This window comes from Paroedura picta, chromosome 14, assembly GCF_049243985.1.
Source record: "Paroedura picta isolate Pp20150507F chromosome 14, Ppicta_v3.0, whole genome shotgun sequence".
In the NCBI taxonomy this organism is placed as follows: Eukaryota; Metazoa; Chordata; class Lepidosauria; order Squamata; family Gekkonidae; genus Paroedura; species Paroedura picta.
Genome location: NC_135382.1, coordinates 7,779,625 through 7,805,849, shown reverse-complemented (window position 1 = coordinate 7,805,849; position 26,225 = coordinate 7,779,625). Strand labels below are relative to the sequence as shown.

The window sequence follows — 26,225 nt, the reverse complement described above, 5'->3', positions numbered from 1 at the left end:
CCCCGACCGACCCTCGACAATGCCTCTTCGGTCTCCTCCCCCAGGCGGCAAAGGGGACGCCGCCGCTTTCCCTCCCGGCTCCCGACGACGGGCTCCCGCTGGCCCGGCCAAGAGCCTCCGTCTCCCCCCCCCCCACTGCCCCGCAGACCTGGTGGGCACCGTCGCCTGGCAGAGGGCAGCGGGGGGCAGCCGGCAGCCACTGGCCGGGGGGGGGGGAGCGCCGGCTGAAGACCTCTCCGGAGCAGAGAGCCACGCGGTCCGGGAGCCGCTCCCCTTGGGAAATGGGTGGCGCTTCTTTCCCCCCTCGACGGCGGCGCCGCCAGCCCGAGAAGGGCCCCCATCGGCGGCCCACCCCGGGCCCCAGCTGCGCCGCCCGCCCGACCCCCCCCCCCACCCCGCGGGCAGGACATGCCGGCAGGGCCGAGCGGCTCCGGGACTCCCGCCCACGCACCTGGAACCCCAAACTTCCCCGCGAAGCGGTGCCGGCCTCCCGCGGAAACTTGGGGGCCTCGAGGGCAGGGGGGGGGCAGCGCAGCTGTACGCCGGGCCCCCGCTTCCCTGGGCGCCGCAGGCAGGGCAAGGGCTCGGTCCGGGCCACCTGGAAGGGCAACGAATCTGCCCCCGGAAGACCCGCGCCCTTCCCTCCCTCCCAGGGACAAGCCAGCTTGGCGGGCCGCGCGCTCCGACGGCGCCCTCCGCCTGCAGCCCCGGCAGGAAGCGGCGCCGGCCTCCTCGTTGCCTGCCCGCGGACTTCTCCTGCCGCCCCTCGCGGGACCCTCGCGCCGGCCTTTGGCGCCCTTGGCCGGGTGCGCGATTTCGGGGCTGGAACTGGCCTCCCGCTGCGGCCCGCGGACCCAGGCCAAGGCGCCGCCCGCCGCGCAGGGAAGTCTGCCCTCCGCCCCCCCGCCCCGACGGGCCTCGCGTGCGGAGGAGCGGAGCCGCGGCGGCTCCGAAGTGCCCGGGAGGAGGGAGCGGCCCCCGTGGCGCCCTGCGGCCGAGGTTTCCGCCCGCCCGAAAGGAGGCGCCCCCAGGACCGTCCCCGGGCCCTTTGCGGGGCAACTCGGGAGGCGGCGCCGGCCCGGCCCGGGCGGCTGCCCCTTGGAGGCGGAGGGAGAAGGTCTGTCCCGCGCACCTTTACTTGGGAGAAAATGTCAGTCGCGTCAATGAGGTTTGCTTCCAAGAAAGCCTGCAGCCTCCCATCCAGGGGGAGAACTCAAGCCTATCGTCCCGCCGCCAAGAGAACCAGAAACGAATTGTCGGCCCACAATTGGAAAGACCCCCCCTCCCCCCCAGCAACCGTCCCGGGTTCCGACCGGCCTTCTCTGCCGCCGCGTCCCTCGCGCCTCCCTCCTCCCGCGGCCTTCTCGCGTCTCTCGCCCGCCGCCTCTCAGCCCCAGCCTGGGGGGAAAAATTCCGTACGCTGCGAAAATGCTTTTTATCCAAACTTTTATTTCAGATATTAAATACAAGAACCGGGGCGGGGAGGACTGTGGCATTTCACCCCACCCGGCTCTGCTCGCCGCGCCCCGGGAATCCCCAGAGGGACGCGCCGGAACCCGATCCACCGCCGGGCAGAACTGGCGCTTCAGGGGCCGAGACACGACCCCCCCCCCCCGGCCCCATACAACTTTCTGTGCAAATAAGGGAGGCGCTTTTCGGGAGGGGACTTTCCCAGGCCCTCCTGGAGGCCCCCAAAGCGAAGCCCTCGACAGCCCTCGCCGCCCCTGCTCAGAGCCTGAACGGCGGCGCCGGGAGGGCACGGATCCGGACCCCACCGAAGTCAGGTTACGCCTCCCCCCAGCCCCACGGACTTGTGAGGGTCCCCGAGTACGTCGGAAGGAGTTCCGTAGGGCTCCGACGCCCCCACCCCGCTTTTCTTCGGTGGGGCCCGATCCCACGGGTTCGTTGCGGCGCCCTCTGCCCCTGCCTCGTTTCGCCCGGGAACTACGAGGGGCGGGGGGGGGGGGGTCGGGCCTGCCTTCGGCGAGAGAGAAAGAGCTCGTGCAGGGATCGTGGCCACCTGCCTTCCAGCCCCTGCCCCAAATCCTGGCCGAGATCTGCCCACGGGATCCAGCCCGCTTGCCTGAATCTGAGCAAAGGAGGGCACCGCGAGCCAGTCGCTTCCCGGGGGGGGGGCTTCTCCCGGGCCCTTCCCACGCAGGCCCCCTGCCCCAACCCCAAACTGCTCGGTCGCGGGGAAGGGCTCGGGGGCCCCGGGAGTCCGCACTTGGCTGGGACAAGCCGCTGGTCTAGAAGGGAGGGGGAGAGGGGGCTTGCAACGGCGGCAGACCTCCCAGCGACCCCCAGGTTTCCCAGCAGGAAAACGAACCGGCCCCGTCTGTCGACCGCCCATCAGCAGGTCGCTCGCTCCCTTCCCGGCCAGGCCCCCGAGATGAGGGGCGGGCTCTGCCTTGGGGCAGGGTCTCCTCACCCCCGAGGCGGCCCAGGTTCCCTTTCATGCCAGGCCGGCGTCACACACGCCCCGGTGAGTGGGGGGCTCCCTCCTCCCAAAGCTAGACCCCCTTTCTTTCCTCCCCACAGCCGACTCCGTGCTGATTTCGCCTTCATTTGGTCAGAAATGAGTAACGGTTGATCAGCTGCGTGGGAGCGAAGTCGAAAACCAGCGTGGCTGTTGTGGTCAATCTGGCTAGCCGCCTTTGATTTCCCACTCCTCCACGTGCAGCCAGCTGGGTGCCCCTGGTGCAGAACTGTTCTCGCATAACAGTTCTGTCAGAGCTCTCTCGGCCCCCCCTCCCTCCCGCCCTGGGTGTCTGCAGTGGGAACAGGAAGGGCAGACAATTCTAAGCCGCGTGGGACAAATCCTTTGAGAACCAACAAGCCAAGGAACAGAAACCAGACCGCCCCAAAGAGGCCGTCCATCCAAGCAGAGGGACGTCATTTCGGGAAAGGAGGTCGCCTGCCGTCTGGAGAACTCCCTTTTTGGAAGAGAAACGGGGGGGGGGCGCCAGGCTGTAGTCACCCCCCCCCTTCATTTCCCCTTTTAATGTTCTTTCCTTCCCCGCAAAGGTCGCCGTTTCCCCTGTGCAGCTGAGCCGGCTGGAAGAATCCTTTCGTGTCCAGTCTCGGACTCAGGACCCTTCCCATTTTGTTGAGGGGGCGGGGGTCTTCCAGCCCACAGTCAGTCTCCAGGACTCCCGGCACTGGCTTCCGTGAGCCCCTCTTTCAGGGGATCGGGCCCGGCTAGAGGTGACTCCGCACGGCCGCACCGGGGAAACGCGAAGACTCCGCGCGCCGTCGGTCCGGCTGGCCCAGGAGGGAGTCCGGCCGGTGGAATCCAAAGGCCCGGCGGGAAATCGGGCCGCGCAGTTGGTCGCTCCCCCCTTGCGGCTGCCAGGCCAGTTGGCGGTTTGGCCAGCCACACCTCCCAGACCCTCCGAAACAAGACTTAATCATAACAGTACAAACGCCTTTCCTTAAAAAAAATCCTTCCCGTCGAAGCTCAAAAGGGGGCTTTTAAGGCCGGTGTCCGGGGCTGGTGCTGCACCGCCCTCCCGTGTTGGCTCCTCCGGATGCGGAACCGACGGCGGGTTCTTTGGCGCATCTGGTTCGATCCGCTTTCAGGCCAGAAGGCAAACCAGTAGGAAAATTATTAGGACGAATTTGGGGAGGGAGAGGGAAGCATCGGAAGAGTGTCCAGAGGCCCTTTGTCCTCAGCCGGGCTTCCCCTCGCCGCCCGCTGGAGCGGATCGAGTCACCAGCCCGCCCCGCCGGGTCTCCCTGGGGCAGATCCTGGAGGCAGCGCGAAGGCCCGAGGGGTCGGGGTGGGGTGTTGCTCGGCGGGCCCCTGCGCCGGTGCAGCGTGGAGATGCGCGGGCAGGCGGGCCGTCACCACGTCCGGCCGTAGAGCAAACTGGCGTTGACCAGGCTGCCGTTGTAGTCGACGGCGGCGGCGTCGAGCGGGGCCAGGGCGCCCACCTGTCCGTGCAGGGCCGGCGGGCTGGGCGAGAGCTCCTCCAGGTCGGGCGCTTGGCTCAGTGAGGCCGCGGGGTGCTGCTGGCCCGACGGGGCGGCCGAGGGGGCGGGGGCGGCGCTGTGCGGGCAGGGCTTGCCGTCCTTCACCAGCACCGGCACGGCCACGCGTCGGGGCGAGGAGGCGGCGGCGGCGGGGGCTTGCGCCTGGCACAGGCTGGGGGTGCCGTCGGGCTGCGGGGCGGGCGGCGGCGGCGGGTGCTGCTGGGCGGCCTTGTCCTTGGCCTGGCGCTTCATCTTGTAGCGGTGGTTCTGGAACCAGATCTTCACCTGCGTGGGCGTCAGGTGGATGAGGCTGGCCAGGTGCTCCCGCTCGGGCGCCGACAGGTACTTCTGCTGCTTGAAGCGCCGCTCCAGCTCGTAGACCTGCGCCTGCGAGAAGAGCACCCGCCGCTTCCTGCGGGGCGCGGCCGTGTGCAGCCCGGGGGCCAGAGCTTTGGCGGCCTCGGCCATTCCCGAGAGGGCGCCCATGCCGGCCACGTTGACGCCGCCCGAGGTGCCGATCAGCCTGGAAACTGAACACACGCAAGGCCGGTGAGTGAAGCCGGCGGCGGGCGCTTCCCCGCAGGGAGGGCCGCCGCCGTGCCTCGGCATGCTCCCCCCTCCTCCAGCCCCGGACTTACTGGTGGGGTAGCGGGGATCCGCGTTAGCGCCGTACCAGCCGGAGGCGCCGCCGCTGCCCCGCACGCCGTCGGCGTAGGGCGCCAGGTCGGCCACGTTGCTCAGGCCGCCGTTGCAGTAGCCGGCCACGGGCCCGGGGGCGAACTGGGGGACGGCGGCGGCGTGAGCCATGGGGTGGTAGTTGGGGGCGGCCATGGGGTGCTGCTGGGGCGGCGGCGGCTGGCGGTAGACGGCGGCCCCTCCCAGGCTGCCCTCCAGGGCGCCGCCGAACTTCTTGTAGGTCTCCTCCATGGGGCTGAGGATGTCCGAGACCGAGAAGGGCGTCGTGTGCTTGGGGCTGAGCGACATGGCGCGCCGGCCGGCCGGCCCCCGGGCTCCCTGCTGGCTCGCCCGGAGCCGAAGGGGGCTGAACGCCGCCGCCCGCCGCCGCCGCTGCGCAGGAAGGCGGCCTGGCGGAGGGGGAGGCGCGCAGGTCCGCCCGCCCGCCCCCTCCCTCCCGGGGATCGCAGGCTGGCGGCGCAGGGTTGGCTGGGGCGGAGCCAGACCAGACTGCTCCCCCCCCCCCTGAGAAGAGCCGCCTGAAGTCCGTCGCAAGTGTCCGCGCACCGCCCCTCGCCAGATAGGCAGCCCAGGCCCAAGGGTCTCCCCCTCCCGCAGGGACCCCCTTCGCCCCGCCTCTCCCCGTCCAAAGACCTGGAGGGGGACCCCCACGAGTGCTCATCAGCGCACAGCAAAGCGCCTCCCTCTTCCCCTCCCGAGGGCGCCCCCAGACCCCCAACCCTCCTCCATCGACTATCGCTGTAATCCCCCTCCCCGCCCCAGGTGGGCCTCTGTCGGTCCCGCGCTGCCTGGGCCGCTTTAGGAACCGGCAGCCCCCTCAGCCTCGCCACGGAGCGCCTGGACCGGCTCCTGTTCATTGCACTTGCGGAGGTGGGGCTGGACACACAACGCCCAGCTTCCGTCCGAGAAAGGCGGCGGCGGCGGCGGCAGCGGGGGAGATCTGCGGGGGCTGTGAGGGGCGGCAGGAGGAAGGAGAGCTGCGCCCCCCGCCCCCGCCCCCGCCCCGCAGCGCTGGTCGCCCAGAGAAGCATGATGGGCGCCCTCCCCCAAGGGGCACGGCGGAGGGAAGCCCCCTTGGGAGGCCGCCCCGTCGAAGACCGAAGCTCTGCCCAGGGCCTGGCGGTCGTGGGGCGGCCCGGCCTCCCGCAACAGGTAGAGGCTTTGGGCGGGCGGGCGCCGGGGGGAGGGGGGGGTCCTCGGATCAGGGCCAGCGAGCGGAGCTGTCCGCGGGGGAGGGGAGCGCTTCTGCCGCCAGCCTGGACAAGCGGGCAGGACGGACGGCCTCCCAGGCAAGCCTGGCTTGGGGACTGCCGGTGGTCTCGGGGCCGGGGCCGGGGCCGCGAAGGGGCGTCGGGAACAACAGTGGAGTTCGGCCGCGTTGATGCCGTCGGAGAAAACTACCCGACCCCCCCCCCCTCCATGCCCCCAGCCCGGCGAGAGGGAGCGTCAGCGTCTGCCAGAGCGGCCAGCTTGAGAATTCCCGGGAAGAAAAATTCCCGGGGGTAGCCTGTTCCCCGCCGCTGTCTGGGAGGGTCATCCCGAAAATAGTTTTGAGCTGTCCTGGGTGGAGGGTGGGGGACAGCCAGCAAGCCCAGTTCATCTTTGGAGAACAACAGAATGGCCCGTTCACATTGGATTCAGATGACTGTCCAAGGCCACGCGGGGGCAAGGGGGGTGGCTGGATTATAGACTGTTCTGACGTCAGATTGCTCTCCCATAAACTTGAGAAGTTCTTCCAATTAATGAACAGATCTTTTGAATCCTCTAGCTTTCAACATAGCTGAAAGAGCACCTATTCCTGTAAGCAACTACCAGGATATCAGGATAGCCTTAGGAGTCCTCCTCTTCACGTGCCCCTGTCTTCTGTGATCAAGCAGATAACAACTTGGGAGAGGGCATTTGAAGGGGTGGCACTGAAGTCCTGGGGTTCCCTCCATGGAATCATAGAATGATAGAGTTGGAAGGGATCTCATGGGTCATCTAGTCCAACCCCTGCACTATGCAGGACATTCACATCCCAATCGCTCATCTACTGTCACCTGCCACCCCCTTAAGTCTTCACATAATCAGCCTCTTCGTCAGATGGCAATTTAGCCTCTGTTTAAAAATTTCCAAGGATGGAGAACCCACCACCTCCTGCGGAAGCCTGTTCCACTGAGAAACCGCTCTAACTGTCAGGAACTTCTTCTGGATGTTTAGACAGAATTTCTTTTGAATTAATTTCAACCAATAGGTTCTGGTTCGTCCCTCTGGCGCGAGAGAAAAATTCTGCTCCATCCTCCATATGGCAGCCTTTTAAATACTTGAAGATGGTTATCAGATCCCCTCTCAGTCGTCTCCACTCTAGGCTAAACAGACCAAGCTCCTCCAGCCTTTCTTCATTGGTCTTGGTCTCCAAACCCCTCACCATCTTTGTTGCCCTCCTCTGGACATGTTCCAGTTTGTCAACATCCCTCTTCAACTGGGGTGCCCAAAACTGACCATAGTACTCCAAGTGAGGCCAAACCAGAGCAGAGTACACTGGAATCATCTCCTCCTGTGATCTGGACACGATACTCCATTTGATACAGCCCAAAATCCCATTTGCCTTTTTAGCCACTGAGACACACTGCTGACTCATGTTCAGTGTATGGTCTACTAAGACTCCTAGATCCTTTTCACACGTGCTACTACCAAGACAAGTCTCCCCCATCCTATAATGGTGTGTTTGGTTTTTCCTACCTAAATGCAGAACTTTACATTTGTCCCTATTGAACTTCCTTTTATTCAGTTTAGCTCTCTTCTTGAGCCTATCAAGATCATCCTGTATTCTGTTGCTGTCTTCAGTTGTGTTTGCTCCCCCTCCGTTTACTATCGTCTGCAAATTTAATAAGTATCCCCTCTAATCCCTCACCCAAATCATTTATAAACTAGTAATTAAGCCCGCTGTAAAAAAAAATACAGCAGGCGCTAGCCGTTCCCAACTGCCCTGGCAGCACTGGCTGGGCGGCTGGGAAGGGCTGGGTCCCCCAAACTCCCTTCCCCCAGGCTGAAGCCATTCCCAGAGGGCCGGGAGCGAGATCGCCACTCTCTGAGGTGGTGATTGGGCTCCCGGGTGCCTGGGAAGGGCTGTCTCCCAACCTCCCCCGGCTAAAGTCTAGCCAGGGCCGTGGATAAAGTGACTACCTTTCTGGATAGAATCATAGAGTTGGAAGGGGCCATACAGGCCATCTAGTCCAACCCCCTGCTCAACGCAGGATCAGCCCAAAGCATCCTAAAGCATCCAAGAAAAGTGTGCATCCAACCTTTGCTTGAAGACTGCCAGTGAGGGGGAGCTCACCACCTCCTTAGGCAGCCTATTCAAGCACTGCTGAACTACTCTGACTGTGAAAATTTTTTTCCTGATATCTAGCCTATATCGTTGTACTTGAAGTTTAAACCCATTACTGCGTGTCCTCTCTTCTGCAGCCAGCAGAAACAGCATCCTGCCCTCCTCCAAGTGACAACCTTTCAAATACTTAAAGAGGGCTATCATGTCCCCTCTCAACCTCCTTTTCTCCAGGCTGAACATTCCCAAGTCCCTCAACCTATCTTCATAGGGCTTGGTCCCTTGGCCCCAGATCATCTTCGTCGCTCTCCTCTGTACCCTTTCAATTTTATCTACGTCCTTCTTGAAGTGAGGCCTCCAGAACTGCACACAGTACTCCAGGTGTGGTCTGACCAGTGCCGTATACAATGGGACTATGACATCTTGTGATTTTGATGTGATGCTCCTGTTGATACAGCCCAAAATGGCATTTGCCTTTTTTACCGCTGCATCACACTGCCTGCTCATGTTTAGTTTACAATCCACAAGTACTCCAAGGTCTCGTTCACACACAGTGTTACCTAGAAGTGTATCCCCCATCCAGTAGGCATGCTTTTCATTTTTCTGACCCAGATGCAGAACTTTACATTTATCTTTATTAAATTGCATCTTGTTCTCATTTGCCCATTTTTCCATTGTGTTCAGATCTCGATGAACTCTGTCTCTATCTTCCAGAGTATTTGCCAGTCCTCCCAATTTGGTGTCATCTGCAAACTTGATGAGTAGTCCCTCAACCCCCTTATCTAGATCATTAATAAATATGTTAAAAAGTACCGGGCTGAGCACCGAGCCCTGAGATACCCCGCTATTCACCTCTCTCCAGTGTGATGAAACACCATTGACAACAACTCTTTGAGTGCGGTTCTCTAACCAATTCCCTATCCACTTAACTATCTGAAAATCCAGATTGCAGTCCTTCAACTTATCCATCAGAACATCATGGGGAACCTTGTCAAAAGCTTTACTAAAATCCAAGTAAACAACATCAACCAAATTTCCCCGATCCAGCAAACCTGTTACTTGGTCAAAAAAGGAAACCAGGTTGGTCTGGCAGGACCTGTTGGAGACAAATCCATGCTGACTTCCTTGGATCACCAAATTGTCCTCCAGATGTTTGCAGATCGCTCCCTTTAATATCTGCTCCATTATCTTCCCCACAACAGAGGTCAGACTCACTGGTCTGTAGTTTCCCGGGTCATCCTTCCTCCCTTTTTAGAAGATCAGAATAACGTTTGCTGTCTTCCAGTCCTCCGGGACATCTCCAGTCCTTAAAGAGGTCCCGAAGATAATGGACAAGGGCTGTGCAAGTTCTCTGGAAAGTTCTTTGAGCACTCTCGGGTGCATTTCATCCGGCCCAGGGGATTTGAACTCATCCAGTGCAGCTAAATGCCTCTCGACAACCTCTCTATCCATGTTAACCTGCCACCCAGACACTATCCTTTGGCTACGGCCATCTCTAGATGTGCCTAAACCCTTTGACCTGTGGGAAAAAAACAGATGTAAAATAGGCACTAAGCCTTTCGGCTTTTTCTGCATCTTCCGTTAGAGTTTGTCCATCAGGGGAATGCCGTGGACATAGTTTATCTGGATTTCAGTAAAGGTTTTGATAAGGTTCCATGTGATATTCTTGTTCACAAGTTGGTAAAATGCGGTATGGATCCTAATTCTGTCAGATGGATCAATAACTGGCTGACAAATCGTACCCAGAGGATACTTGGTAAGACAGCAATAGAATACAGGATGATCTTGTATATGAAATCACTAATAGGCCCCTGTTTGTGAGGAAAGAATTGGATAGGGATAGAATAAAGTGTGAGCCCAGTAGCACATTGACCAATGAAGTTTTATTCAAGGCATAAGCTTTTGTGTGCAAACTCACTTCCTCAGACCCTCAGTAAGGGTCAGAAGAGGTCAACTCTTGCCATCCATTCTTTCGACTGTCGTTCTTTCAGCCTTATGCATACATTTATGGTTTCCTTTCCGTTCCCTTTTGGCTGCACGTCGCCACTTGGCACTAGGGTTGTGCACTGCGGCGTCCGAATCAGCCGTTCCAGGCCACCACAGCCAGTGTTGCTCAGTGGTGGGAGGGGATGTGCACACTCCCCTCCCCCCCCCCAGTGCGGTGCTGGCTGCGGTGGCCTGGAATGGGCGATTTAGGTGCCCCCGCACACAACCCTACTTGGTAGCCCTTGATCTAGCCCAGTACCAGGTCCCCATTGTCACGCTAAGCGTGTGTGTGTGGGTGACATGGGCTGAGCTGTGTGTAATTGATTCACCTTTATTCTTGCTTCATAGAGGGTTGTTATGTCTTCCATTCTGCAGGGCCTACTTCCCGCCAAAAATTGGAGTAAATGGGGACAGGCGTGGTGAAACTGGCCTAAGCGAGCTGTTGCTATTGTTTCTTAGTCTTGGCAACGTATCGGTCAGGTCTACTTGTAATAAATTCAATAAATCAAGCTTTGTACCAAGTCAAGGTTTGTTATTGTGGCAATCAGTAGAAACCTCACAGTATGTGCTTTTTCTTCTTGGAGAAGAGTGACAAGTGGAGTGCTCCAAGGATCTGTCCTGGGGCCTGTGTTGTTCAAAATATTTATAAATGATTTGGATGAGGGATTACAGGGGATACTTATTAAATTTGCAGATGATACTAAACTGGGAGGGGCAGCAAACACAACTGAAACCAGCAACAGAACACAGGATGATCTTGATAGGCTCGAGAAGTGGGCTAAACTGAATAAAATGAAGTTCAATAGGAACAAATGTAAAGTTCTGCATTTAGTTAGGAAAAACCAAACACACCAATACACCAATATAAGATGAGGGAGACTTGTCTTGGCGAAAAGGATCTAGGAGTCTTAGTAAACCATACATTGAACATGAGTCAGCAGTGTGACTCAGTGGCTAAAAAGGCAAATGGGATTTTGGGTTGTATCAAACGGAGTATCAAGTCCAGATCACGGGAGGTGATGCTACCTCTTTGTTCTGGTTCGGCCTCACTTGGAGTACTGTGTTCAGTTTTGGGCACCCCAGTTGAAGAGGGATGTAGACAAACTGGAACATGTCCAGAGGAGGTCAACAAAGATGGTGAGGGGTTTGGAGACCTATGAAGAAAGGCTGGGGGAGCTTGGTCTGTTTGGTCTAGAGAGGAGAGTACTGAGAGGGGATCTGATAACCATCTTCAAGTATTTAAAAGGGTGCCATATGGAGGATGGAGCAGAATTATTCTCTCTTGCCCCAGAGGGATGGACCAGAACCAATGGGATGAAAAGAAATTCCATCTAAATATCCGGAAGAAGTTCCTGACAGTTAGAGAGGTTTCTCAGTGGAACAGGCTTCCATCTTTGGAAATTTTTAAACAGAGGCTGGATAGCCATCTGATGGAGAGGCTGATTCTGTGAAGATTCAAGGGGGTGGCAGGTGACAGTGGATAAGCGAGAGGGTTGTGAGTGTCCTGCATAGTGCAGGGGGTTGGACTAGACGACCCAGGAGGCCCCTTCCAACTCTATTATTCTATGATTAGTAAATAAGCCCACTGTCCCCGAAATACAGTGGGCGCTAGTGGGGCTGGCGATTTGGGTGGCGCGGCTCTCTGGGGCCAGGCCATCTAACTCTATAATTCTATGATTCTAAGGTGCGAACTGAAGCCCTGAATCATGATCAAGCCTCACGACTGTCACAGTCCCTTACTGAGCTGAGGTTCTCTACTGTCAGTCTTCCCCCAGCCCCCTGCTCAATTAACCGATTGATAGATCAATCAATCAATCAATCAATTGTTATTTTACAGTCATTTTGACAAAAACGTCAGATACTTGATAAATGATGGCAGTTTATAATAAGGGACGGTAATACAGAAAAAGGTTAATAAAACTTCAGAGCTTTAAAATGTTAAAAAAACAATATTTAACATGAGCATTAAATACTGTTGACTAAATTCAATATTCAAAATGAATTATACAGGCATCTTCTGGTTTACAAAAATACTATGCCATTTCATAGCAGCGCAGAATTTGGCTGTAAGGAGAGCTGTTTGCTTGTTTTCATCTTGGAGCAGGACCTTGATTTTATTCCCTTGGGGGAATCCTGGGTAGTTGTCCAATGCTGATTGGATTAGATTGCATCTGAGAGCCTTATGAAAAGAGTAGTACAATAAGACCTGTTCACTTGTCTCAATCAACCCGCTGGCGCAAGGGCAGTACCCCACTCTCTTTTCGGAGAGCATGGCGGGTGGGCAGGATTCCCTTCTGCTTGCATTTTCTTTCAGGCAATTTCCCTCGAACCTTGTGCCAGGCTAATTTCGATGTGTAGTAGGGTGAAAGCATCCGAGGAACCAATACTGCAGGTGCCTCATGTGTCACCTGGCGAATGGAACCCATCTCAATGTTTAGAATTTACATTGAGCCCCAGGGAGGGACAAGTGGTTAGAACTATATCCACATGGTCCCAAACCACCTGAAGGGAGGGGCCCACAAGAAGCCCGTCATCAGGATACAGGAAGATGGTGATTGCCCCAGAATGGAGGAATGCCACCACTGCACTTGGTAAACACCCTAGGGGCGGTGGCTAAGCTAAATGGAAAAACCGAATACTAGAAAATCATGGAACCCATATGGAATCAAAGGAATTTTCTATGGTCCCTGTGTATGGCCGTGTGGAAATACGCATCATTGAGATCAAGGACCACAAACCTGCATTGAGTTAGACTAGATGGCCTGTTTGGCCCCTTCCATCTCTATGATTCCATGGCTCTATCAACCATTGTCCCTTAGAAACAAATTCCATAACTAAAGGTTATGGAGCTATTTATTCAGATTTCTCCATTCTAAGGGAATGGAAAGATGGGGGACCTGGACAAGGCATCCATGCTGAGGCTGAAGGAGTCGGCTCAGAGGTTGGCTTAAGCAGGCTGGCAGACCAGGCTTTTCCCCACAAAGCTGCTTTAAGACAAGGCAATTTGCCAGGCTCTTCTTTGGGGGTCAATTTCTGCTATAGAGAAGAGGCTCTTGTTACTTGGATTGCTGGGGAATTATGAATTCGGAAGGGGAATTAGTTTGAGAGAGGAGCAGCAGCCAGGGTCTTTTTACTGTTCGGGTACAAGAGATGGGGATTCCCTAGACACCTTGAATTAAGCCAGACCTGGATTCTTTGTACCAGATTAAATAACAATACGACAGGCAAACTTCTAAAAGGGAAATGCTAGCAAGTGGGGGAAGGAAAGGAAATTATACTGCACCTGATCCTGAAGCGAAGATGGTTTCCAGGTGAGCAAAGAAGAAGGGAGGCTCAGATGACCAGCATTGGAGCTGAAATGTTGGTTGTGTTGAGAGCACAGCACACTTTGCAGGTGTGTGTTGGGACAGGTAAAGTGTTTGAAAATCCCAGTCGGTCCACTGAGAGGTGCGGTATGATGCAAGGGACCAACGATTGGTCTCTGATAGGTGAGTTTGAACTGTGAGGTCACTGAGCTGGGGTCTCAGAGAGTGGCTCAGGCTCAGGGAGTGTAACAACAATGCCCTTGATGAGCCAGGCTGTTGGGATTAAGGTTTTAACCTCCAGGTGAGGATGCAGTCAGGCTCTCACCTGCTCTGGGCACAATGGCTCACGTTAATCGGTAGCTAGGGAGACAGGGAAGAACAATAAAGGACATTGGTACTAGGATGTGGCAGGAGGCTTCACTTGAGAGAGACATAAGAAGATTTGGTTCAGGAGAAGCTGTTCTTCTTTAGAGACAATCGGGTGGTCTGGCTGGCAGGATCACTGGTCCTCTTATGCTTCCCATATCTGCCCATTTAGGCTTAAGTCTGTTGGATTGGCCTAGAGGAGATGGAGAAGGGAATTTTTCCATCTTGTTCTAGCAGACAACATGGAGTCCAGCCTGACCTCCTTGACCAAGAAATGTATCCAATGAACATGCGTCAGTCTGGTCTCTGTGTGTGCCAATATGTGTCAGGCATATGGAGGTGACTTCTTGAAGACCGCCACCTTTATGGGGGCACTTGCCAGGGTAACACTCTGATATTATGAGCCAGTCCCAGACAACATCGACCCCACACCTAGCACATTTTTTGAAGATGGTCTTGGAAGCCACAAACTGCTGTGAATTGTCACAAAAAGTTGGAGAAGCAAGACAAGGAGCAAGTGTGAAGTGTGTCTGCCTATCACGGCAGCTCAATAGGGACGGAGGGTGGGGGGTGCTCTGCCGTCAGAACGTGCGACGTGTGTGGTGGGAAACAGTGCGCATGCATGGTTCGGAGGGGTTGGGGTGCCCCTAGAGGAGTCTAACCTGAAAAGTCTTTCACAGCCAGCCTGTCAGTCTCAGCGAGGGGCTGCAGCACAGGATGGATAATGAAGTCTCAGTCTTTCCCACGCTGGCCTTAACCTATCGTCTGCCCCCCTCCCAGTGATTCTGCCCAAATCTTCCTGTCCCTCAGCAATTTCAATGAAACTAATTAGTCACACCATGCAGGAAAACCATGGATGGTGATAAATAAAAAGCCCCCCCCCCCAATTAAATAATCCTATGAGGCCTGAGTCCAGTAGTAGTTTAGAGACCAGCAAGAGTATCTCTCAGCTGCTCCTGGATTCCTGTTTGGCTGCAGACCAACACAGCTGCCCTCTGAAATGACCTTAAATAATCCAAATTTCTCATCCTATTTATTGTCCTTTTAGAAAGACCTATCCTATGTGCATGAGCCTCTTGTGGCGGCAGACATGCAGTCTGAAAGCTCTGCCCATGAGGCTGGGAGTTCAATCCCAGCAGCTGGCTCAAGGTTGACTCAGCCTTCCATCCTTCCGAGGTCGGTCAAATGAGTACCCAGCTTGCTGGGGGGTAAACGGTCATGACTGGGGAAGGCACTGGCAAACCACCCGGTATTGAGTCTGCCATGAAAACGCTAGAGGGCATCACCCCAAGGGTCAGACATGACCCGGTGCTTGCACAGGGGGTACCTTTACCTTTATCCTATGTGGATGATCTCCCCTCCAAAGCAACAGGGGCCACACCACTGAAATGCATGGGAAGGCACTGAAAAGGAAGAGGTACCCAGGAGAACACACTGGTGAATTGCACCCCCTTTCACATCTTCTCTCTAGCACCATTGACTTGGGTCTGAACCCAGCTCTGCATTGAGTTTGGCAACATGCAGCAGAGGCCATTTTTGCTGTACAATCTTACCACTTTTTAATGTCAAGGGGAAGCCAGTAATGGTGCAACATACTTGCATTGTCAAGAAAAAGGAAAAAGTTTGCTTTGTTATGGGGGGAATTTTGATTCTTGCCACTGATGGTCCCTTCCTAACGTTCATTTCAAGGTCCTCTCAAACTATGACACAGCTGCCTGCCTCCAATTTCCCTAGAAACAGCAGTATTGCAAAGTACTTGTATTGGCAAAAGAAAAGTTCTCTTTGCAATGGGGAAAGTCTGACCTACACTCCTCCTCCTCTTAAAGAGAACCATGGGGAGGATTGGCTTCTTCACAGGCTCTGTTGGGCAGATTGGTTGCTGGTTCTTAAAAAACACCCCTCACTTTGCAATTGGAAGGTCTGATTCCTGCCCCAGGGACTGGTGATTCCTGCCAGGGGTGGGTGGATCCCCCCCGAGTGCCCATTTCAAGGTCCGCTCAAACTTAGACACAGCCTCCAATTTCAAACATGAACTGGATTCACTTGGTGTCTCCCTTTTTTATTTATTTATATACTGCATTTATATCCTGCCCTTCCACAGAATCTAGAACCAGAAAGCCATGAAGGTGGTGCTGAGCATAATTTGTGAAATCTGTTGCTTCTCAGTTTTTGCATCCATGCTTTTCCGTGTGGAAACTGACTGTCTGGGTTCCCTTTCCTCATGTACTCAATAGTCAGCTCTGGAATCCTGACATTTTGTGGCAGTAGAAACGGGCAGAAATTGCTGTAGGAACACAAAAGAATTTTGCTGTTAAAAACAAACCGACTCCGCAATTAAAAGGTCTTCACTAAACTCATCTGCAATCCCATCATGTGGTCCTCAGTATAATAGAAGTATGTTTTTTCTCACCAGATGCTTCAATGTCACCTTTTGTTCTGTGATTTGAGATTTTTTATTGTTTGCATTAGCTCTGAAGTCCTTGTTGGTTTGCAATGTCTGCTCTATACTTTTCTCGTCTTTTGCCACAAGAACAACAATTGCAAAAATAGGCTAGTTGTTGAGCTAGAGAGTTGGAAGTACTTTGATTTTTAACCAGTTCAGGTTGTTACAATAAACTTGAGAAACAGCAAAATAGCTCTAGGAGATCCGTGTCCTCTGCTGCCGTAGCAAGTCTGGAGCACTCTGGGACTGTTCTTCACTAAGTTTGTAACTGCAGGACAAGGTGCAAATCCAGTTGCCCCTTTCAGATCAATAGTTTTCTTAACTCTCGGTCCCACCTACCTCACAAGGCGCCTTTTGTTGGCAAAGGAAGGGAAGACTATTTTTTCCAGCAAAAAATGGTAGACTTAATGACTAATTAGTGGCCCTTAATTACTAATGGCCATGAATTGATTTGGATATGCAGCATCTTTGCACATGTGCATTTTTGCAAAAACTGGGTGTGAGGCTGGTGGCCATTCACAGCTGCTCTGCACTGGGCGCTAAATTCACATGTAATTGGCATGTCAATATCCACACAGGGTATTAAAAGTAATTCCAGTTCTCTAGCTTGACAGCTAACCTATTTTTGCAGTTGTTGTTTATGTGGCAGAAGAAGAAACCCCTCTTACATTCTGGGGCATAGAACAGGCTGTGCTAGTTGAGACTACTTGAGTCTCCTTAAGCAGGATATAAAAACTTCTTTCTTCTTCTTCTCCTTCTTCTTCTCCTTCTCCTCCTCCTCCTCCTCCTCCTCCTCCTCCTTCTATAGCTGTTGGGACCAGGACCAGAAGGGGCACGTCAATCTGGGGCACGTCAATCAGATGCTGCTACCACAGTCCTTTTTGTGCAGAGGTAAACTGTGTCCATATACTGAAGAGGTAGCTGTGCTATTTTAGGCTAAGTTCATGCTGTTGCTGAGTTCACTTACGGTCATGAAAAATATTTTGCAGCCCCATTCAAATTGGCTGGTTTGCAGCAACACTGTTGTCAACAGCTGTATTCTTATACATTATCTGCTGATTTCTTCCCCGCTTATCTCTTGTGAAGTCAAGTGCCACATGACTCGTTTCTGAATCATTAACCATGAACTTTAGAAATTAACAAAGTCGAACTGGCTTCATGGTAAAATATCCTCAACCTTTATACTGAGTTAATGGAAGACTCTCCCGAGAGCTGATATTGTCTCCAAATGCTCTCAGACCTGTGCCATCTCTGGAATAGGCAACGCCCCCCCCTCCCAACACATGCCAGTCTGAAAGTATTAGTGTGAATCGTGAAAGATCATTTTCAGAAATGGTGTGCTATTTTTATGGCTTTTCACTGCAAATTTTGTCACCAGCACATTTCTCAGTTGAACTTACCATGTTCAAGAGTGTGAGTTACATGTGAGTTTATTGCCCAGTGTGGAACAGCTGCAAAAGGCTGCCGGAGGTGCTTCCTGTAACTGCCCATTTAGGCTTTGAAGGATATATTGGTTGACTTGTGGTAAAGTCTTAATAAGTCAGCAGAGTGCCGGGTATGGCTGGCGAGCGCAGCATGCTGAGATGTGCTCCGGCACGGTTTGGCTGCTTTGGCGATCACCAAAGCCCGAGGTGGCTGGGGCTTCAGTCATTGCCGAAGTGGCCAAACCACACCGGAGCTCCTCATCAGGAGAGCTTTAAACTGAAGCCACAAGGGGAAGGAGACGATCAACATAGGGAGTGTATGGAAGGAAAACGATCGGGGGCAGCCCAACTGGCAAGGCCAGCTCATAGAGAACCAAAAGTAAAAGGATTCAGATGTCTCTATACTAACGCCCAAAGCATGGTCAATAAAAAGGAAGAGCTGGAACTTCTCCTGCTGATGGATAGGTATGATCTAGTAGGCATTACAGAAACTTGGTGGAATGATTCTCATGACTGGAATGTAATGGTGGATGGATATGAACTGTTCAGAAAAAACAGAATAGATCGAAGAGGTGGAGGAGTGGCACTGTATGTGAGGAAAGGGCTTACGTGTCAGGAAATTCTAGTGAAGGAGAGCATATCTATAGTGGAAAGCATCTGGGTGAAAATAAGCGAGGGGAAAACAAACAGTGTGGTGGTTGGTGTCCGCTACCGACCGCCTGACCAACGAGAGGATGTGGATGCTGCACTTTGTGAGCAGTGCACTGCAGGGACGAAGACTTGGGAAACAGGAAATTACCTTCTAGGGGCAGGTCAGTGAGATCAAAGCTGAGTGGTCAGCGTTACTGTTTATTTTACTAACTTTATGGCAAAGAGAGTTCCTGTTTAGAGTCTCAAGTCTCCTGTCCAGTCTGCATCCATGGAGCCTATCAGTTTTGAATTGTTGTTTGCTGGCAATTTGAGTTTTAAATGAGTAGGACAGGGGTAGTCAAACTGCGGCCCTCCAGATGTCCATGGACTACAATTCCCAGAAGCCCCTGCCAGCATTCGCTGGGAATTGTAGTCCATGGACATCTGGAGGGCCGCAGTTTGACTACCCCTGGAGTAGGACCTTGAGGATACCTGGCACACCTTTTTACTGCATTCCAGTCTCCTTTACTTGGTGATTCTACTTTCTGGCATAATCTGCCCACAGCCAGGTTGTATAAGCTTGCTTATATATAGTAGTCTGTTTTTAGTTAGGTTCTTAATTCCTTTATTATATCAGATAGTTCATCTGACCTCTTTGGATTCTCTCATATGCATATAGTGTAGAAACGCTAGGATTTTAAGTATCAGATTGAGGAAGATTCCATCTTCCTCCCTTTCTGTGTTCTGAGGTAGATTCGGAATACCTTTATTGCTGGTCCAGGAGGTCCGCGCATGCCTGGAGGTCCGTGCATGCCTGATCCCATTCCCGTCGCCCACTCACCCCCCACACCCACCCCACGCTGCTCAGGATCGCCCCCAGAGGCCGCCAGCACCCACCCTTCCCCGACACCTCCCGGGAAGTGCTGAGCGGCCTGCTATCTGAAAATCCAGATCGGAGTCCTTTAACTTATCCATCAGAACATCATGGGGAACCTTGTCAAAAGCTTTACTAAAATCCATGCTGACTTCCTTGAAGTTACCTTGGGGTACTTATGGATTGTAAGCTAAACATGAGCAGGCAGTGTGATGCAGCGGTAAAGAAGGCCAATGCCATTTTGGGCTGTATCAACAGGGGCATCACCTCAAAATCACAAGATGTCATAGTCCCATTGTATACCGCACTGGTCAGACCACACCTGGAGTACTGTGTGCTGTTCTGGAGGCCTCACTTCAAGAAGGACGTAGGTAAAATTGAAAGGGTACAGAGGAGAGCGACGAGGATGATCTGGGGCCAAGGGACCAAACCCTATAATGATAGGTTGAGGGACTTGGGAATGTTCAGCCTGGAGAAAAGGAGGTTGAGAGGGGACATGATAGGCCTCTTTAAGTATTTGAAAGGTTGTCACTTGGAGGAGGGCAGGACTTGATGGCCTGTATGGCTCCTTCCAACTCTATGATTCTATGATTCTAGCCTTAAAATGCATGAGTTGAGAAAACAACAAAGAAAGACACATTCTCCAAGGGTATATTTAACTAATATAGTAAATATATTATTAGTGAACTTAATTCTACATACTTAGAGGTAAAGAAAAGATTTGTAGTATAAACAGCTGGGTGGTGAGAGATTCTTGAGGTATCTTCTCAATCCATGATGTTTCAGGCCTGAGGAATGGAGGAGGGAAGAGGGACGAAGGTTTCCCATGATGTTCTGATGGGTAAATTGAAGGTCTGCACTCTGGATTTTCAGATAGTTAAGTGGATAGGGCATTGGTTAGAGAACCGCACTCAAAGAGTTGTTGTCAATGGTGTTTCATCAGACTGGAGGGAGGTGAGTAGGGGTACCTCAGGGCTCGGTGCTCGGCCCGGTACTTTTTAACATACTTATTCATGATCTAGATGAGGGGCTGGAGGGACTACTTATCAAGTTTGCAGATGACACCAAATTGGGAGGACTGGCAAATACTCCAAAAGATAGAGACAGTGTTCAAGGAGATCTGAACACAATGGAAAAATGGGCAAATGAGAATATGATGCAATTTAATAAAGATAAGTGTAAAGTTCTGCATCTGGATCAGAAAAATGAAAGATAGGTTGAGGGATTTGGGAATGTTCAGCCTGGAGAAAAGGAGGTTGAAAGGTTGAAAGGTTGTAACTTGGAGGAGGGCAGGATGCTGTTCCTGTTGGCTGCATAGGAAAGGACGCACATTAATGGGTTTAAACTACAAGTACAACGATATAGGCTAGATATGAGGTTCGTCTGACAGGACCTGTTGGAGACAAATCCATGCTGACTTCCTTGGATCACTAAATTGTCCTCCAGATTTTTGCAGATCACTCCCTTTAATATCTGCTCCATTATCTTCCCCACAACAGAGGTCAGACTCACTGGTCTGTAGTTTCCCGGGTCATCCTTCCTCCCGTTTTTGAAGGTCGGAATAACGTTTGCTCTCTTCCAGTCCTCCGGGACATCTCCAGTCCTTAAAGAGGTCCCAAAGATGATGGACAAGGGTTGTGCAAGTTCTCTGGAAAGTTCTTTGAGCACTCTCGGGTGCATTTCATCCGTCCCAGGGGATTTGAACTCATCCAGTGCAGCTAAATGCCTCTCGACAACCTCTCTGTTCATGTCAACCTGCCACCCAGACACTATCCCTTGGCTACTGCCATCTCTAGATGTGCCTAAACCCTTTGACCTGTGGAAAAAAACAGATGTAAAATAAGCGCTGAGCCTTTCTGCTTTCTCTGCATCCTCCGTTAGAGTTTGTCCATCTGCACCCAACAGTGGGCCTATTGCCTCCTTTACTTTACGTTTGCTCCTCACATAACTGAAAAATCTTTTCTTATTACAATGGGCTTCCCTGGCCAATCTTAGCTCACTCTCAGCTTTGGCCTTTCTGATGATTGATCTACAATGCCTAGTAACCTGTAGGTACTCTTCTTTAGAGCTCTGTCCTTCCCTCCATTTCCTGAACATTTCCCTTTTCTTTCTTAGTTCCTCTTGAAGTTCTCTGTTCATCCAAGTAGGCTTCTTAGAGCTCCTGCAGTGTTTTCGTCTTTCTGGGATAGTCATTGATTGAGCATGCAATAGCTCTTGTTTGAGTAGCGCCCACCCTTCATGTGCTCCTTCCCTTCCGGCATTCTCGTCCATGGTATGACACTCATCATGTCTCTGAGTTTATTAAATTTTGCCCTACGAAAATCCAACATCCGCGTCTGGCTACAAGCTTCCTCCCCCCCCCCATCTCAAAAGGAATCCTATGAGGACATGGTCACTTCCCCCTAGGGTCCCCACCTCCTTCACCTCATCCACCAACTCTTGCCTGTTGGTCAGTATTAAGTCCAGTATGGCTGAACCTCTTGTGGGTTCATCTACCATTTGATAAATGAAATTGTCAGCCAGGCAGGTCAGAAAGTTGCATGACTGAGGACGCTTTGCAGAGTTTGTTTCCCAGCACACATCTGGGAAATTGAAGTCACTCATGATGACAAGGTCCTGCCGCTTGGATATTTTCCCAAGCTGCTCACAAAGTGCAGCATCCACATCCTCTCGTTGGTCAGGCGGTCGGTAGCGGACACTAACCACCACACTGTTTGTTTTCCCCTCGCTTATTTTCACCCAGATGCTTTCCACTGTAGATATGCTTTCCTTCACTAGAATTTCCTGACAGGTAAGCCCTTTCCTCACATACAGTGCCACTCCTCCATCTCTTCGATCTATTCTGTTTTTTCTGAACAGTTCATATCCATCCACCATTACATTCCAGTCATGAGAATCATTCCACCAAGTTTCTGTGATGCCTACTAGATCATACCTTTCCACCAGCATGGGAAGTTCCAGCTCTTCCTTCTTATTGCCCATGCTTCGGGCGTTAGTATAAAGACATCTGAATCCTTTTACTTTTGGTTCCCTATAAGCTGGCCTTGCCGGTTGGGCTGCCCCCAATCGTTTTCCTTCCGTACACTCCCTATGTTGATCGTCTCCTTCCCCTAGTGGCTTTAGTTTAAAGCTCTCCTGATGAATCTCCCTAGGTTCCTGCCAAACACATTCTTCCCCAGTTTCGATAAGTGCAGTCCATCAGGTGCTAGTAGGCCTTCCTCAAGAAAGCCTATCCGATGGTACCAGAAACCAAATCTCTCCTGCCGGCACCAACTACGCAGCCAGTGATTCACCTCCATTATCTTCCTCTCCTGATGCATTCCTCTTCCCTTGACAGGCAAGACTGAAGAGAATACCAGTTGTGCCCCCATTTGCTTGAGCTTCCTCCCCAGATCTTGATAGTCTTTTTTAATAGGAGCGATGGTATTCATGGACATGTCATTCGTTCCCACATGGCCCATCACAAATGGGTAGTGATCTGTAGATTTGAGGAGTTTGGGCAGCCATTCTGAAACATCTTTAATTTTCGCCCCTGGCAAGCAACACAGCTCTCGGGTTAGGGGGTTGGGCCCAGCCACATGGCGATCCATTCCTCTTATCAGGGAGTCTCCAATTACCAGTACTCTCCTTTTTTTTCCCCCTCAACTCCATTTCCTTCTGTCCCCGTGGCCTCTTCCCTTTGTCTTAGACTTTGTTTTGGGGCCTCTTCCCTTGTTGACCCTTGCACCTCCTCTGCAAGGGCCTGAAATCTATTCTGGAGCTCCAAAGGCCCCGAGAACTGTCTTGCTCTTTGCCGTTGAGTCTTTTTCCGAACTGTCTGCAGAGGCTCCCTAGTGTGGTCAATCTCCTTATCCTCTTCAGGACTGGTTGTATTCTCTATATTCCGAGTTGCAGGGCTCTGGTCTATGAACTCCTCCCTTTTTTTACTTTGGGTCAGAGTAATAATTCTGTTTTCTAATCCCCTAATCCTTTCCTCCAAAAGTCTTACCAGTTTACACTTGGGGCAGCTGTAGTCTATCTTGTCTTCTGGGAGGAAGGCAATCATGTCACTCTCACTGCAGATGATGGGATGAGTGTCCTGGAGGTCCATTGTAAGGTCTAGGCAGTGCAAGTACTAGGGAAATATAATCTACCGATTCTAATTGCTCCACCAAGAACCCCAGGCTAAGAGCCACAGGCCAAGAGCCCTTTGTCTCGCGCCCTCTGGTGAGGAGCAGCCCTTTTTAATCCTCCCAACAATTACCCAGCAATCACCTCACCCAGGCAGCACAATAGCCTCACCTGGTCAGCAGCAACTCTCCCCAGTAGCTCTCGCCACGTGCTCTCAGTTGTCTGAGCTCTGCCTCTGGTGAGGAGCAGCCTTTTTTTTTTTTTTTTTTGCAGCTCAGCGGGCTTGATTTCTAGTCTTAACCCCGCCCACAGCGCCACGGGTGCCGCGGACTAAATAAAGCCGTAAGGGCTTGGGGGGAGGAGTTAGGGCGGAGTCTGTCCAGGATGAGGATGGGTGCCTATTGGCCCCTTCCTCCGGACAGACCATTGGCGGGGCCAATCGGCAGGCGCTTCACGCCTGCCGATTGGCCTCTCCGATTGCCGCCCCACCGCCAAGGGAGCAGTTGCTCCCTTGCCGGCAGCCTGACACATCAAGAGGTGCAAAGCGCCTCCGACGCGTCAGGCCGCCATGTCCCGTGTGCCATCAGCCTGCCGACTCGCCGGCCGCGAGTTCCTGATCTAGCGCCTGCTGTATTGTAAGTACAGCGGGCTTGATTACTAGTTTTATAATAAAGGAACAATAGAATCATTGAATCTTAGAATAACAGAGTTGGAAGGGACCTCATGGACCATCTAATCCAACCCCCTGCACTATGCAGGACACTCACCACCCTCTCGCTATTCCACTGTCACCTGCCACCCCCCTGAGCCTTCACAGAGTCAGCCTGTCTGTCAGATGGCTCTCCAGCCCCTGTTTAAAAATTTCCAAAGATGGAGCACCCACCACCTCCCGAGGAAGCCTGTTCCACTGAGCCTATCAGTGGATCATCCTGTATTCTGATTCTGTCTTTGGTTGTGTTTGCTACTCCTCCCAGTTTAGTATTGGCTGCAAATTTAATAAGTGTTCCCTCTAAACCCTCATCCAAATCATTTATAAATATGTTGAACAACCCAGGCCCTAGGACAGATCCCTGGGGAACTCCACGTCACTCTTTTCCATGTTAAAAGGCTAGCTAGGTCTGTGGGGAACAACATTTTATTTTGGAGGGGGGGAAATTACCTCACAAGGGGAAGTATGCAGGGGTTTGTCATAGCATCCTACTGTCCTTTTGCCTGGAGGTGAGGCTCCATGTCAGGGCAGGTTTTGTACGTGGACACAGAAATATGACGGTGATGGTTGCTACAGCCTGCTAGGAAGTTCTCCTGCACAAGCTCATAGAAAATGGCTCTTCCATTGGTTTCAATAGGGCTTGTACAAGAGATCTTCTGGCTAGAATGTCCTTGAATAAGCCCCTTGTCATGATGAGGATTTATGGAAACAATTTGCAATTCTCTGGGCTAACTTGTAGAAAAAGATCCCAGTGTTATTTCTTGCAAACCGATGGAAATAATAATAATAATAATAATAATAATAATAATAATAATAATAATAATAATAATAATAATAATAATAATAATAATAATAATAATAATAATAATAATATCATCATCATCATCATCATCAATCCTGCACTATGCTCTTTGAGGCTCTTCAGTTTTGGGCCTTGAGTCATCAAGAGAGATTCTAACAACAAACTAAAGCCGGCAAAATTATGGCTGTTAATGGAATGAATAGCATCTAATGCAGTACGCAAGACTCAAAACCGTGAGGTAGTTCTGAAGGTCATTTTCCTTCTGTGCTGAAACCTACCATTATTCGATCCTGTACAGCAATTACATGTTTGAAAATAAGCACGGAAAGTTTCAACAAAATTGCACGGAAGCCAGCAGGAGTGTCTACACCAGGGGTAGTCAAACTGCGGCCCTCCAGATGTCCATGGACTACAATTCCCAGGAGCCCCCTGCCAGCGTTCGCTGGCAGGGGGCTCCTGGGAATTGTAGTCCATGGACATCTGGAGGGCCGCAGTTTGACTACCCCTGGTCTACACCCTTGGTGGCTGGCCTTAGTCAAAGCCATCTTAGGCAAAGTAATTATTTTAAGTTAAACAATGTTTCCACCATTTTTGATGCCCATATTCAAGGCTTTTCTTTCATTTCTGCTCTGCAGGTGTCTCTAAACAACAAACACGAGTCACCAGGGTCCTTATCAGTAAGTCTAGAAACAGCACCCATGTGGTCATCACCATGGATCTGTTTTCTGCAAAATTATCTCAGCACTGAAATAAATGGGACCCTTTGACCCAACACTGCACAGCAGGACACCACAACAATCCTCAGCAGACCTAGCAGATGAGGGATTAATGGGAGAAGAAGTTTCTCACTGGTTGGAAGCAGGAGAAGGTCAGCACTGATCAAGGCTGATATAAATCCCATTACAAACGAGAAAGCTGCTTAGAGAAGGGCTGAAGGTGATAGACATGCCTTAATTTGATGCTGGTCAATGACTGTAAATAAGTAAATGGATGGAAATGATTGACACATACCTTTCACAGTTTTAGACCTGCAAGGGCAGGTGTGTGTGTCTAAAGTAATGGCTTATTCTGCAAGGCACAAAAAAAAGAAGAGTTGGTTTTATACCTCGCTTTTCATTACCTGAAGGAATCTCAAAGCGGCTTACTATTGCTTTCTCTTCCTCTCCCTGCAACAGACACCCTGTGAGGTAGGTGGGGCTGAGAGAGCTCTGACAGGACTATGATTTCAGATGTGGAGAAATGCACTGTTCATACATTACAGCAAATATCCTGTATGTTTGTTGATGCCTGGCAGTCCTAGGGTAATGCTTCTTGGCTGAAGGAAATATAATCTCTCATGCTTGGATGGCAAGATGTAAATGTTCAGTTTTCAGATAACTAAGCAGGGTGTCTTGAAGAAGGTGTTGCGAATTTCAGATTGTCAAAGCCAGTGTGACTAGAATACAGGATTAGGACTGGGGAGGCAGGGGCTGAAATTCTTGCTCAGCAGAGAAACTCAGTGGATTACTTTGGGCCAGTCAACAGATGAAACCGAAACCTACAGCTGACCTGGCCCTGCTCAATGAAAACTCTTAGTGAAAACTCCCAGTGCAGACAAA

At 52.1% G+C, this 26,225-nt stretch overlaps 1 protein-coding gene and 1 long non-coding RNA gene across 2 annotated transcripts; one reads left to right on the top strand and one right to left on the bottom strand.

Moving 5' to 3' along the window:
- Positions 1 to 1,848: 1,848 nt before the first annotated feature.
- NKX2-4 (NK2 homeobox 4) lies at positions 1,849 to 5,018 on the bottom strand. The gene is made up of 2 exons (XM_077310555.1): positions 4,614 to 5,018; positions 1,849 to 4,505 (listed from the first exon to the last, which is right to left on the bottom strand). Exons 1-2 carry the CDS (start codon positions 4,957 to 4,959, stop codon positions 3,847 to 3,849), a joined length of 1,005 nt encoding a protein of 334 aa, XP_077166670.1. The 5' UTR covers positions 4,960 to 5,018; the 3' UTR covers positions 1,849 to 3,846.
- Positions 4,451 to 26,225, top strand: LOC143823866 (uncharacterized). Its single transcript, XR_013226621.1, has 3 exons — positions 4,451 to 4,524; positions 16,887 to 16,969; positions 25,263 to 26,225. It is a non-coding gene; the product is annotated as an uncharacterized LOC143823866 (long non-coding RNA).